The following is a 14531-nucleotide window of genomic DNA, read 5'->3' as shown; positions in this document are numbered from 1 at the left end:
TATTGGCCGAGGGAGCCGGCGTACAGCTTCTGGGTCATGTGGCCAGCATGACTAAGCCGCTTCTGGTGAACCAGAGCAGCGCACGGAAACGCCGTTTACCTTCCCACCGGAGCGGTACCTGTTTATCTACTTGCACTTTGAGGTACTTTCGAACTGCTAGGTTGGCAGGAGCAGGGACCAAGCAACAGGAGCTCACCCCGTCGCAGGGATTCAAACCGCCGACCTTCTGATCGGCAAGTCCTAGGCTCTGTGTTTTAACCCACAGCGCATAGGAAGTTCCTAAATACAACGTTGCCCTGTTTCATAATAAAATATCCTGCGTTTATATCTTAACAAAGATATAAAAAATCGTCAAAAAAATATTTTAAAGTGCAGGAGACCCGTTGCTGTTTAGTATTGCTCTGATATAATGGAAGCATAAGACACCCGCAAGAAATCATCTGCCCAACCTACCTTTTGCGTTTTTCAAATATCTAAGAGACAAGACACACAGAACAGGGAAATTTACACTTTCCAAATTCTCATTACTGCAGTTACAATGCAACTCTCTCTTTTAAAGCAACACAAGAGGTCAGCTGCGCTCGAAACAGCCAACAGAAAACATCCTTGCCACGTAAAATCAAAAAAACATTATATCATCAATTAAAGCTGCAGCTAATTGTGTAAATACAACATCCAGACCTCATCGGCATTTACATTTGCTCCTAAAGGCACACTTCGGTTCACGAATTCTGCTGTACATAAAAATACTACAGATTATTACATCAATTCCTGTATTATTTATATATATATAAAATCCTGCTTCTCTTCCATGCTGGCAAATTCAAAGTGGGTTATTGAAGCACTGTGTATGAAAAGCAGCCCTGTGAAAATCCATTATGCGCTTCTGGAAATTCCTGTTTTTCCCATGGTAGACAATTCCTCCTGATTTTTTTCCGCAGAATAAAGTCACAAACGCACAGCAATTATTACACCTGCATCCATTTAGCCACATTGGTTTTCAAGTCGCTAGCCCTCATGAGTTCCGTCAAGATGAAAAGGGCACTGGAAAGTAGGGAACCTGCCTGCAAGCACCTTTTGACAACCTACGGGGTAAAGAGAGAAAGTAATTCAGTCAGGATTTTTTACTCTGCAGATCGACACTAAGCAGAAACAAGCTCCACTGTGTTCACTGCAGTGACTTCCAGGTTTGGAGGACTGTGTTCTTAATAAATCTGGGTCCCATCCTTACTCCCCACATCAGTTTACAGAATCATGCCAATGGCTATTATCCCACAAGTCATGCAATTCCACAACCCCCCGCAACTCCTATTCAATGACGCTGTCATCTGCACATGTGCAATGGATGTCTAAACTGTACACACCTCAGCTTATGTTTTTGAATTGGGTGGAAGCTGGTTTGAGCGAATGTGAATCAATCAGCCGTATTTCTCAAGAAACTACAGGATGCAGATGGATTGAGGCTAACATCTGGTGTACTCTAGTTTCAAACACCAGCAAAGGCTGTGCACTGGAGTCAGAGTAAAGCATAATGTGTACACAATCTGAATCTCTTAAAATACATGCTTAACTGTGCCTTCCCATAGCTAGAAATCTGCAGTTAGCTAGAACATAATAAGCCCCGCAGAAAACACTAGCTCTTATTTTAGGAAAACGTTGAATAGCCTGAGTTCAGTTGGTTTGACGACAAACAAGCTAGCCCAAGCATTTTATTTGACGCCTCAAATAATCAAAGCAAGCGAAGAAGTAAATACCTTCATGCAATGTCTGTCTCTAGAATATCATCTGTTTTAATAGGCAGCCTCTTCTCAAATGTCATCATTTCTTCCTCTCTCCTCTTCCTGCGCCTTTTTTTACAGTAACTTGAAAAGCAATTTGCAAATATGGGTCATTCAGCGCACATCTAGTCCGTAAAATCAGAACAGAGAAACACGCGCCACTGCAACACACGCACCTTAAATGTATTTTATTTCTAATACATCTAGATCATCTTTTCAAGTACATTCCCAAGTAAGAAGCAAGTGCTTTCTCCAAATGAAATCAATGACGAAACCTGTTGTGCTTTGGCAACTAAACAGACCGTTGCCATAGTATTCAAACCCCACAGAAGTCAAAGAAACACGATGAGCCTTCATGTGGCAACTCGACTCGCCAGGCCAAAGTAGTCTTATATGTTTCATTTTGCCACATAATTGTGGAAGACTTTGAGGAAGGAATGGGACCCGGGTGGGGCTGTGGGTTAAACCACAGAGCCTAGGACTTGCTGATCAGAAGGTCGGCGGTTCGAATCCCCGCGACGGGGTGAGCTCCCGTTGCTCAGTCCCTGCTCCTGCCAACCTAGCATTTTGAAAGCACGTCAAAGTGCAAGTAGATCAATAGGTACCGCTCCGGTAGGAAGGTAAACGGCATTTCTGTGCGCTGCTCTGGTTCGCCAGAAGCGGCTTAGTCATGCTGGCCACATGACCTGGAAGCTGTATGCCGGCTCCCTTGGCCAGTAAAGCAAGATGAGTGCCGCAACCCCAGAGTCGACTGGACCTAATGGTCAGGGGTCCCTTTACCTTTACCTTTGAGGAAGGAACCATCGTTATTTGCCACTCAAAGGAATAAAAGGGAAAGGGAAAGGACCCGGGTTTCCATGTCATGTGGCCAGCATGACTAAACCGCTACTGGTGCACGGAGGACTGTGACGAGTGTCAGAGCTAAAGGAAACACCATTTACCTTCCCAACGCTGTGGTACCTATTTATCTACTTGCACTGGCATACTTTCGAACTGCTAGGTTGGCAGGAGCTGGGACAGAGCAATGGGAACTCATCCCGTCGCACAGGTCCACACTTAATAATAAATAATAATAATAATAATAATAATAATAATAATAATAATAATAATAGGTAGTGGTTGTTTATATCCCGCCCATCTGGCTGTGTTTCCCCAGCCACTCTGGGCGGCTCCCAACAGAATATTAAAAACACGAGAAAACATCAAACATTAAAAGCTTCCCTAAACAGGGCTGCTTTCAGATGTCTTCTAAAAGTCTGATAGTTGTTTATTTCCTTGACATCTGATGGGAGGGTGTTCCACAGGGCAGGTGCCACTACCAAGAAGGCCCTCTGCCTGGTTCCCTGTAACCTCACTTCTTGCAGAGAGGAAACCGCCAGAAGGCTCTCAGAGCTGGATCTCAGTGTCCAGGCACAACAATGTGGGTGGAGACGTTCCTTCAGGTATACTGGACCGAGGCCGTTTAGGGCTTTAACGGTCAGCACCAACACTTTGAATTGTGCTCGGAAACGTACTGGGAGCCAATGTAGGTCTTTCAGGACCAGTGTTATATGGTCTCAGCGGCCGCTCCCACTCACCAGTCTAGCTGCCGCATTCTGGGTTAGTTGTAGTTTCCGGGTCACCTTCAAAAGTAGGCCCACGTAGAGCACATTGCAGTAGTCCAAGGGGGAGATAACTAGAGAATGCACCACTCTGGCGAGACAGTCCGTGGGCAGGTAGGGTCTCAGCCTGTGTAAAGCTCCATGTCTGAGGTGTTTTTTTGTTTTGTCCCAGCACTTTCCCCAGGAAAACCCACACTTTACCACTGAATTGGAGCAAACAGCAATCTGCAGAAAATCCAGCTGATTTTGCACTGATTCAAGGGTAAAACATGGGTTTTCCTGGGAAAAGCACAGAGACAAAAACCAGCAATCAAACTCAGACACAGATCTGGAAAGCCCAGACCTGTGGCTAGAAACAAAGGAAGTCTGGATGAGCCCTAAGAGCAAGTTGCCATCTTTGCTTGATTCAGGATGTTTGAAATGTGGCTTCCTGGAGAGGGATCTGCCTGACGAAGGCTTAAACTACCCCCTCAGATTTAAGGTAGAGTGGGGGTGGGGGGAAGAGAAGCAAAAAATTAAAAGTGGGTTTCATGTTTCTGATTGGGGTCACTGGTTGGTCCTGGGTTTGGAAACCAAGGCCCAGACAGCTGGCTTGAAAAGAGACAACCAACATTTCCCCTTTTAGAAATAATATTATATAGCTACATTTGGAGCATTAGGAACTGTTTACAGTCGTACCTCAGAAGTCGAACGCCTTGCAATTCGAACGTTTTGACCCCCGAAACTCAGCAAATCTGGAAGTGAGTGTTCCAGTTTGCGAACGTTCTTTGGGACCCGAACATCCGACACGGGTTCCGATTGGCTGCAGGAACTTCCTGCAGCCAATCGGAAGCCGCACCTTGGCTTCCGAACGTTTGCGAAGTCGAATGGACTTCCGGGAACGGATTCCGATCGACTTCCAAGGCATGACTGTACAGTCATACCTCGGGTTACAGGTTGCGTTTTTTTGCGTTGTGGACCACCAGAACGGGTTACTTCCTGGTTTCAGCGGTCATGCATGTGCAGAAGTCCTAAATTGCACTTTGCGCATGTGCAGAAGCGCTGAATTGCAACCCGCGCGTGTGCAGACGTGGGTTGCGAACACTGCAGGTTGCAAATATGCATCTGTGGCGATCACACACAGGGCCCCCGGTTTGATGGTCTATTGACCCTGTGCCGCCACTGCGATTGCTTTTTCCGCTGCCACCACCCCGTATCTCACGGGGACACACGGAGTCCAGTCAGTTGTTAACATAAACAAATAATCAAGTTTATTTTTAAATGTAGGAACAAGCGTATGGTTCCAGTTAATTTTTCTCTTGTCAGTTTCTTATTCTTAGTTCCTAACAACTCCAAACTGATTATACCAACTATCTATCTGACTCTGCCTAACAATTCCCCTCACTCTCTCACAATACAACTCACACCTAAACCTCCCTCTTCCTTATTCAACTCCCAAACCTCAACTCTCAACTCCCAAACCTCAACTGACTTTCAAAACCTCCCACTCGTAACTTTTTATATATATATATATAAATGTTTATTAGAGTTTTACAAAACAAAAAGTTCATCATTTCATATAAATCATTCCATTGATTAAAGCCCACAGAAGAAAGGAAAAAAAAACAAAATATATAGCAAAAAAAGAAAAATATAAAAAAGAAAAATCCACTTTAAACAATTACAAAATTCCATATCCCTCTGTCTTGACCTCCTCACATCTCCCTTTTTTGTGTTCCTCTTTATTCCGCTCTAATTCAGCAAGTTCAAATCCTTTATTTCATACCATACTTACAATTATGTTTTACCAATTATTATGTCCCAAGTTTTCGTTATCTTAGCCCATTCCTCATCTTATATACTAAGACATAATTTTAATCTGTTCATAACCCCCTTCTCCTTTTTGAAATTCTTCTTTTCATTCGCATTTAACCAAATCCCACATGCCCTGTTACCTTCACTTCCCACATCATGTTAACACTCAAACATTTTGCGATATTTTTGTAAATAGTCCTTAAACTTTTTCCAGTCTTGTTCCATCAGTTCTTCTCCCTGGTCCCGAATTCTGCCAGCCATTTCAGCCATCTGCATGTAGTCAATCACTTGCATCCACTCGTAACTTTTATTCCCCCCTTGCATTCTCACTGGCCAATCACATCACACCTATTTTAACCCTTTCCTTATGACCCATCCTAGGAGGCAAACGCCGCAGCATCTCACACAGATCACGTTCGCACCCCGAGTGTCCACTCTGCTGCTATTCATGTAAAAGACCCAAAACACCAGAATCGACTCTCTGTGCTTTCGGGCCGGCATACTTACTGAGCGCAGGTGCATATACAGGCAGTCAGGACAATGAGCGTCACCATCACACCTATCAAAGACATCACCACAATCTGACCTTCATCGCCTCGCAAGTAAAACAGATCCAACCTCTCACACCTTGCGCCGGTGTAGCCTTTCTCGCAGCTGTAAAGGAGGGACAGGAGAAGTGAGGCTTGTGAGATGCAAAGGGCATTGTGTCAATGCACACCAATGGGCCCTATCAGTGCCGGATTTACAGTACATATAAGCTAAAAAAAAAGCTATAGCTTAGGGCCCCACTCTCTTGGGGCCCCCCCAAAAAATGTAAAGGGAAAAACCACGATGTTCATTTCCAAAATATAAGATAAAAAACAAATAAAATAAAACCTACACACAGCAATAGTGTTTTGTGTTGTGTAGGCTCCTATGATGTAAGTAAGTAAAGGGTAAAGGGACCCCTGACCATTAGGTCCAGTCGTGGCCGACTCTGGGGTTGCGGCGTTCATCTCGCTTAATTGGCCAAGGCAGCCGGCATACAGCTTCTGGGTCATGTGGCCAGCATGACTAAGCCGCTTCTGGTGAACCGGAGCAGCGCACGGAAACACCATTTACCTTCCCACTGGAGCGGTACCTATTTATCTACTTGCACTTTGACGTGCTTTCGAACTGCTAGGTTGGCAGGAGCAGGGACCGAGCAACGGGAGCTCACCCCGTCACTGGGATTCGAGCCGTCAACCTTCTGATCGGCAAGTCCTAGGCTCTGTGGTTTAACCCACAGCACAACCCGCGTCCCTATGATGTAAGTAATGGGCCCCAATTGCTAGCTTGCTCCCTAAAATATCACTGGTTTGCTCAGTTCTATATATAGGGTGCCTGCATTCTGCATGGACTTCTTAATTGTGTTTCAGTTCAACAATTACTTTGATAAAAATACATATTTTGTGAAGTGCAAATGGCTTTCGATACCTATTAGGTCAAAATATAAATATTTAACTTATTAAACCTCACAATAATTTCATAATTATTGTATTTCTAATAGTATATCAGTAATTTTTATATAACTGTAGAATGAAATCAGTAATTTTTATATAACTGTATAAACCACTCTGAAAATTCCAAAAATGACACTTCTTCTGGTTGTAAATATTAAGATTATACCAGCAAGAATGAGTCTTTTTGTAAAAAATATTATTTAAATCAAGTCTTACGGACGAGTGATTTAAATCATTTTGATTCAAATCAAATCCACCCTGGCAGAAACAGGGATCCTCATCTGACGACGAAAACTCTGGTCACTGACTGATATTAAACTGGGGGGAGACTTGACATCTTCACCTCTGCATTTTAGCAGAAGTGGTGGCAATATGCTTTTCAAAATATTCTGATGCTCTGGAACAGGGGTCAGCAACCTTTTTCAGCCATGGGCCGGTCCACCGTCCCTCAGACCTTATGGGGGGGCCAGACTATATTTTGAAGGGAAAAAATGAACGAATTCCTATGCGCCACAAATAACCCAGAGATGCATTTTAAATAAAAGCAGACATTCTAATCATGTAAAAACAAGCTGATTCCCGGAGCGTCTGCAGGCCAGACTGAGAAGGCGATTGGGCCGCATCCGGCCCGCGGGCCTTATGTTGCCTACCCCTGCTCTGGAATAAGCCCCAGAACTGAAAGGCAAGCTGACGAAGAACAGGCTCAGTTAGCGACTACGCCATTTCCAAAGAACCTGTCACGCCAGAATTCAACGGCAGACAAGAGACGCCTTTCTCTGTACTTCGGAAAGTCGACATACACGCATGCCGGAATCTGTTCTGCTGCAACGTAACGGCATCTTCCCTTGATACAGTAGTGCTTGTACTCCTCAGGACATTTTGAAAAATGCCCTCTCCACCTCAGTCCTGTGGTGCCGCCTGGAAATAAAGAAAGGGGGATAAATTAGGGCAGGACAGTCCAACACAGGACCCTCAGGGCCTTTTGGGGCGGCCCCCGAAGGCGGGTTAAGTGAGGTGCTGGGCTTTGGAAAGGAGGCAAAAAGCTAGATGCTATACAGGGGCGGTCTCTTAAAAAAGCAGAGACCTCACCTTGCCAACAAAGGTCCGCAAAGTTAAAGCTATGGTTTCCCCACTAGTGACATATGGAAGTGAGAGCTGGACCATAAAGAAGACTGATCGCCAGAGAATTGATCCTTTTGAATTATGGTGCTGAAGGAGACTCTTGAGAGTCCCACGGACTGCAAGAAGATCAAACCCCTCCATTCTGAAGGAAATCAGCCCCGAGGGCTCACTGGAAGGACAGATCCTGAAGCTGGGGCTCCAATACTTTGGCCACCTCGTGAGAAGAGAAGACTCCCTGGAAAAGACCCTGATGTTGGGAAAGATGGAGGGCACAAGGAGAAGGTGACGACAGAGGATGAGATGGTTGGACAGTGTTCTTGAAGCTACCAGCATGAGTTTGACCAAACTGCAGGAGGCAGTGGAAGACAGAAGTGCCTGGCGTGCTCTGGTCCAGGGAGTCACGAAGAGTCGGACACAACTAAACGACTAAACAACAACAACATACAGGGGCGGAGGAAGGGGGCGGTCGGGGCGGTCTGCCCCAGGTGTCTTCGCTGAGGGGGGTGACATTTGGTGTGCCACCCACCCGTGACTCAAAAGCTTACCCCGAGCCATCAGGCTGCGCACCAAATGTCCGCTATCGTCGTCTCTCTCTGCCCCTGTGGGCAGCTCGTTCCGCTCCCAGCTGCAGGGCACGCGCATGGCTAACCCACATGGTGGCCAACAGTAGGTGGCGCCAGAGCCAATGACAGGCAGAGCTTGTCACTCTAGGAATCATAGAATTGTAGAGTTGGAAGGGACCCCAGGGGTCATCTAGCCCAACCCCTCGCAATGCAGGGATCTTTTAGGGCAATGTGGGGCTGAAACCCACGACCCTGGAATTGAGAATCTCATGCTTTACCAAGTGAGCTATCTAGGTTCATCCCCATCCTCTCCCCTGCTGATTTCCACAAGGGCAACATTGAGAATAAGGAAGAAAAAGATGGCAGCCCGTGCCACCCCCCTAGACTAGCTGTTGTTACTAAGAACAGGAGTGTCACAGTCCGGTTCACGGGTGATCGAAGTCCCGGCTGGGGACGTCGGGCCCGGGGGCAAGATGGCGGGGTGTGAGCAGGAATGAGAGTCCAGAAACCAGGAGTCAGGAAGCCAAGGGTCCGAGGGTCAGAGAGCCAGGAGTCAAGAAGCCAAGGGTCCGAGGGTCAGGAAGCAAGGAGTCAAACGCAGCAAGGCAAGGAACATGTTGCTGTGGCAAAGATCCGAAGGGAAAATGCTGACCTTATATCCCTTCCCGGCTCTTGCCACCAGGTGCTGTGAGTTACCAATTGGCCTCACCTGTGCGGCCGCGCCTTGCCTCTTCAGAACAAACTTAGGAAGGCCCCAGTCCTGCAAAGTCCTACTGGTTACAGGGCCTGGCTCCTGCACGCACACCTGACAAGGAGGCATGCAAAGGGTAGGTGGGGCAGTGCCCCATTCATCCCAGTGGAGCAGGCTCAACTGCCACTATCTATATCTGCTTGAGGATACCCCTTTGTGCTTGCCACAGGTAAAATATCAGTTCCATCTACTATTCATGAAGGCTGTGGCATCTGAAAATTGAACTACGAAGTCTTGAATGCTCTGCGACAGACTCTTTGGAAACCCAACAGCACAAGAGAACAGAAAACCCTGCTCCGTTCCACTCCGGGAACTATCATCACAGGGGTTAAAAGTTAATGCTGCTACAAAAGAATGATTAGCTGTGCAGGTTGTGTTACCAGGCTGAATACTAAATGACGCTCTGCTAAGAATGCAGTCTGAACCGTGGCAGATTACACGGTCTCCACTCTCGACAGAGGAGATCTCTCACAGTGGGCCTTTTCAAAGAGACAGTGCAAAGGCAAGGGAAACAGGTCACCAGAGGTTCACATCTCAACAGCAAACTCTGGGCGGCTCCCAACAGAATATTAAAAACACGATAAAACATCAAATGTTAAAAACTTCCCCAAACAGGGCTACCTTCAGATGTCTTCTAAAAGTTAGATAGTTGTTTATTTCCTTGACATCTGATGGGAGGGCGTTCCACAGAGCGGGTGCCACCACCGAGAAGGCCCTCTGCCTGGTTCCCTGTAACCTCACTACTCGCAGTGAGGGAACCGCCAGAAGGCCCTCGGAGCTGGACCTCAGTGTCTGGGCAGAACGTTGGGGGTGGAGACGCTCCTTCAGGTATACTGGGCAGTTTAGGGCTTTAAAGGTCGGCGCCAACACTTTGAATTGTGCTCGGAAACGTACTGGGAGCCATGACGGCCATCCCCTGCTTCCACGCTTGGAGGCCCTAGTGTTTCTGAATATTGGTTGCTGGAAACAACTGGAGGAAAAGGGCTCTTGTGTTCGAATTCTGCTTGCTGGTTTCGCACAGGCTGCTGTGAGAATGGGATGCTGAACTAGGTGGCCCATTGGCCTGATCCTGCAGGCTCTTCTTATGTTGTGCATTGACTCCTATTCTAGACATCTGGAGGAGTCATAGCAATACACACGTTAGGGAAGAGAAGAGATAACATCTGGGTTAGAAGTCTGGGGGATCCTTAAGAGTAAAAAGTAAAGGTAAAGGGACCCCTGACCATTAGGTCCAGTCATGACTGACTCTGGGGTTGCGGTGCTCATCTCGCTTTATTGGCCGAGGGAGCCGGCGTACAGCTTCCGGGTCATGTGGCCAGCAGGACTAAGCTGCTTCTGGCGAACCAGAGCAGCACACGGAAACGCCCTTTACCTTCCCGCCGGAGCGGTACCTATTTATCTACTTGCACTTTGACGTGCTTTCGAACTGCTAGGTGGCAGGAGCAGGGACCGAGCAACGGGAGCTCACCCCGTCGCGGGGATTTGAACCGCCGACCTTCTGATTGGCAAGTCCTAGGCTCTGTGGTTTAATAATAAAATAATTTTATTTATATCCCGCCCCCCCCCCCAGCCAAAGCCGGGCTCAGAGCGACTAACAACAGTAAAATAATATAGCATTCTAAAATTGATTCATTCTAAAATCAGTTCAAAATTAAATTAATGGCAACCATTGGGCTAGAGTTCCGTGAGGATTACCGAAGGAGGGGGTCAGGCTGTGCCTTGGCCAAAGGCCTGGGGGAACAGCTCTGTCTTGCAGGCCCTGCGGAAAGATGTCAAGTCCCGCAGGGCCCTAGTCTCTTGTGGCACAGCGTTCCACCAGATCGGGGCCACAGCCAAAAAGGCCCTGGCTCTGGTTGAGGCCAGCCTAACCTCCCTGTGGCCTGGGACCTCCAAGGTGTTTTCATTTGAAGACCATCAGGTCCTCTGTGGGACATACCAGGAGAGGCGGTCCCGTAGGTATAGAGTCCTAGGCCGTATAGGGCTTTAAAGGTTAAAATCAGCACCTTAAACCTGATCCTGTACTCCACCGGGAGCCAGTGCAGCTGGTATGGCACTGGGTGAATGTGATCCCGCAGCGAGGACCCCGTAAGGAGTCTCGCCGCGGCATTCTGCGCCCGCTGGAGTTTCTGGGTCAGTCTCAAGGGCAGCCCCCGCACTGTGATTGCACTTTCGAAGAAAGGGAAAAGGGGACTCCCATCCAGACATTCACCATGAAGAGATAGTGGAGGGCTGTGTGCCTTAACTAAATTAAAACCACTGATTAAGAGCTCACCGTTAGTGGGAAAGGCGAACCAACATATTAATCAATTTAGGAGTCCGAGATCTAGCGCAGTCTCTACCCGCTGACCTAAATGGCTTCAAAATGAGCAAGATCAGCTCTCGTTGGTCTTGTGGAAAGTTCATATTGTCAGTGATTTCAGATCTTCACTGCAGATGCCCATAACTCTTCCTGCTAGGAAGACTAAAGTGATTTCAGCCTGAACTGAAAAAATACCTGCTGGCCTTGAATATATTCTACAAAAAATGCTACATTTGGACATGGGCAGAAAGTAGAGCAAACTCAATCTGGGTCCCAAACAATTCTAAACATTTTAATCTCCAGTTGACATTTGAATGAGCAATAAGCTGTCAGTTTGCAGTGGTATCCCAAACTAAAATGAGACTTGCATACCTCAGGTGGGAGGCAACAGAGTAGCAAGAAGATATAAGGAAAGCAGCCTGCATATAGTTATTATTTATACCAGGGGTCAGCAAACTTTTTCAGCAGGGGGCCCGTCCACTGTCCCTCAGACATTGTGGGGGGGGCCGGACTATATTTTGAAGGGAAAAAATGAATGAATTTGTATGCCCCACAAATAACCCAGAGATGCATTTTAAATAAAAGCACACATTCTACTCATGTAAAAACACACTGATTCCCGGACTGTCCGTGAGCCGGATTTAGAAGGCGATTTGGCCGGATCTGGCCCCCGGGCCTTAGTTTGCCTACTCATGATTTATACTTTTAACTCCCTGCCCTTAATACAGTGGTACCTCGGGTTAAGTACTTAATTCGTTCCAGAGGTCCGTACTTAACCTGAAACTGTTCTTAGCCTGAAGCACCACTTTAGCTAATGGGGCCTCCCGCTGCCGCTGTGCTGCCAGAGCACGATTTCTGTTCTCATCCTGAAGCAAAGTTCTTAACCCGAGGTACTATTTCTGGGTTAGCGGAGTCTGTAACCTGAAGCATATGTAACCTGAAGCGTATGTAACCTGAGGTACCACTGTATACTCATTCCTCGCTCTCCACACACCCCTCTCCTTTTTAAACCCTTTACACAGATATAGCCAGGGTGGCATGATGGCAGGAGTGTCAGACTATGGCCTTGGAAATGATGGTTCGAATCCCCACTCAGCCATGAAGATCCTGGGTGACCTTGGTCCAGTTGCTATCTGTTAGCCTAACCTACCTCACAGGGTTGTGTGAGGATGAAATGGAGATGAGGAGAACCATGAACTCCTTGTAAGATAAAAGTGGTATTTACATGTAATAAGTAAATAAAATGGTTTTCCCAGTAGTGATGTACGGAAGTGAGAGCTGGACCATAAAGAGGGCTGATCGCCGAAGAATGGATGCTTTTGAATTCTGGTGCTGGAGGAGACTCTTGAGAGTCCCATGGACTGCAAGAAGATCAAACCTATCCATTCTTAAGGAAATCAGCCCTGAGGGCTCACTGGAAGGACAGATCCTGAAGCTGAGGCTCCCATACTTTGGCCACTTCATGAAAAGAGAAGACTCCCTGGAAAAGACCCTGATGTTGGGAAAGATGGAGGGCACAAGGAGAAGGGGACGACAGAGGACGAGATGGTTGGACAGTGTTCTCCAAGCTATGAACATGAGTTTGACCAAGCTGCGGGAGGCAGTGGAAGACAGGAGGGCCTGGCGTGCTCTGGTCCATGGGGTCACGAAGAGTCGGACACGACTAAACGACTAAACAACAACAACAAGTAAATAAAATAACTTATGCCAGCAGAGATTTCCCTTAGCTGGGGAAACAGTGGGAGGAGACAATTGACTGGGGGTGGCTAACCATGCAGTGTACTGTACATCTGGATTTAGAATAGCACCTTCACATATAATCCGTATTGTTACCTGTGCAATTTCCATTTGGGTAGCCACAGGAGAGCCTCTTTGTTTCCTGTTCAGCGGTTCCATTGCCATCGCCAGTCCCACAGTCGAAAATGGCAAAGCCTTCAGAGGGGGTGGGAGAAAGAAAGCAAAAACATTACACACATATATTTCAAGACCTCTTTACTCCCACAATGCTCCCACCATGAATTGGAGTCAATTATTATTATTATTATTATTATTATTATTATTATTACTCCGCCCTCCCCAGCCAAGGGCGGCTAACAAGCAATAATAAAAACAAGTTGAATTAATACAACATAAAAACAAGATTAAAATACAACATTAAAATATTGAAACATTAAAATATTAAAATGCAGCCTCATCACAGGAGAAGAAAGGAAAAGAAAAAATTAAGAGGGGGAAGGAATCAAATTGGCTCCAAGCCAAAGGCCAGGCGGAACAACTCTGTCTTACAGGCCCTGTGGAAAGAAATCAGATCCTGCAGGGCCTTGGTCTCATGAGGCAGAGCGTTCCACCAGACCGGAGCCAGCGTTGAGAAGGCCCTGGCTCTGGTTGAAGCTAATCTAACTTCCTTAGGGCCCGGGACCTCTAGAGTACTGCTATTTATGGACCTTAAGGTCCTCTGCAGAGCATACCAGGAGAGGCGGTCCCATAGGTATGAGGGTCCTAGGCCGTGAAGGGCTTTAAAGGTCAAAACCAGCCGTGCCACCGCTGCACGATTTTTGTTCTCATCCTGAAGCAAAGTTCTTAACCCAAGGTACTATTTCTGGGTTAGCAGAGTCTGCAACCTGAAGCGTCTGTAACCTGAGGTACCACTGTAGTTGATAGTCAAACCTCGGTTTCCGAATGCCTCCATTATCGTACACTGAAAACCTGAAAGTAACTGGTCCGGTTTTCAAATGATTTTCAGAAGCCAAACATTTGACATGGTTTCTGTTTTGAGTTTCCCCATTGTACTGAGGCTTCCGCTTTCAGTTTTCGGTTGTCAAACGTTTCGGAAGTCAACGGTCTTCTGGAACGAATTACAGTGGTACCTCGGGAAAAGAACTTAACTCGTTCTGGAGGTCCGTTCGTAACCTGAAACTGTTCTTAACCTGAAAATCACTTTAGCTAATGGGCCTACAGCTGCTGCCGCGCCGCCGGAGCACGATTTCTGTTCTCATCCTGAAGCAAAGTTCTTAACCCGAGGTACTATTTCTGGGTTAGCAGAGTCTGTAACCTGAAGCGTCTGTAACCACTGTACGTTTGACAACCGAGGTTTGACCGTAGAATCCACTGGGCCCAGGAAAAGTGAGACAGCCTCCAGCCC

At 46.9% G+C, this 14531-nt stretch overlaps 1 protein-coding gene across 1 annotated transcript; it reads right to left on the bottom strand.

Annotated features, from left to right (window-relative positions):
• Positions 1 to 488: 488 nt before the first annotated feature.
• BTC (betacellulin) lies at positions 489 to 13328 on the bottom strand (the record flags this gene model as incomplete). Its single annotated transcript, XM_053362442.1, has 5 exons — positions 489 to 1085; positions 1755 to 1862; positions 5681 to 5827; positions 7455 to 7572; positions 13223 to 13328. Coding segments are annotated over 4 exons (477 nt in total), but the record flags the coding sequence as incomplete, so codon positions are not given.
• Between the last annotated feature and the right edge of the window lie 1203 nt (positions 13329 to 14531).

This window comes from Podarcis raffonei, chromosome 13 (assembly GCF_027172205.1).
Source record: "Podarcis raffonei isolate rPodRaf1 chromosome 13, rPodRaf1.pri, whole genome shotgun sequence".
NCBI lineage: Eukaryota > Metazoa > Chordata > Lepidosauria > Squamata > Lacertidae > Podarcis > Podarcis raffonei.
The sequence above is the reverse complement of the archived record's forward strand: the minus strand, read 5'-3'. Positions and strand labels throughout refer to the sequence as shown.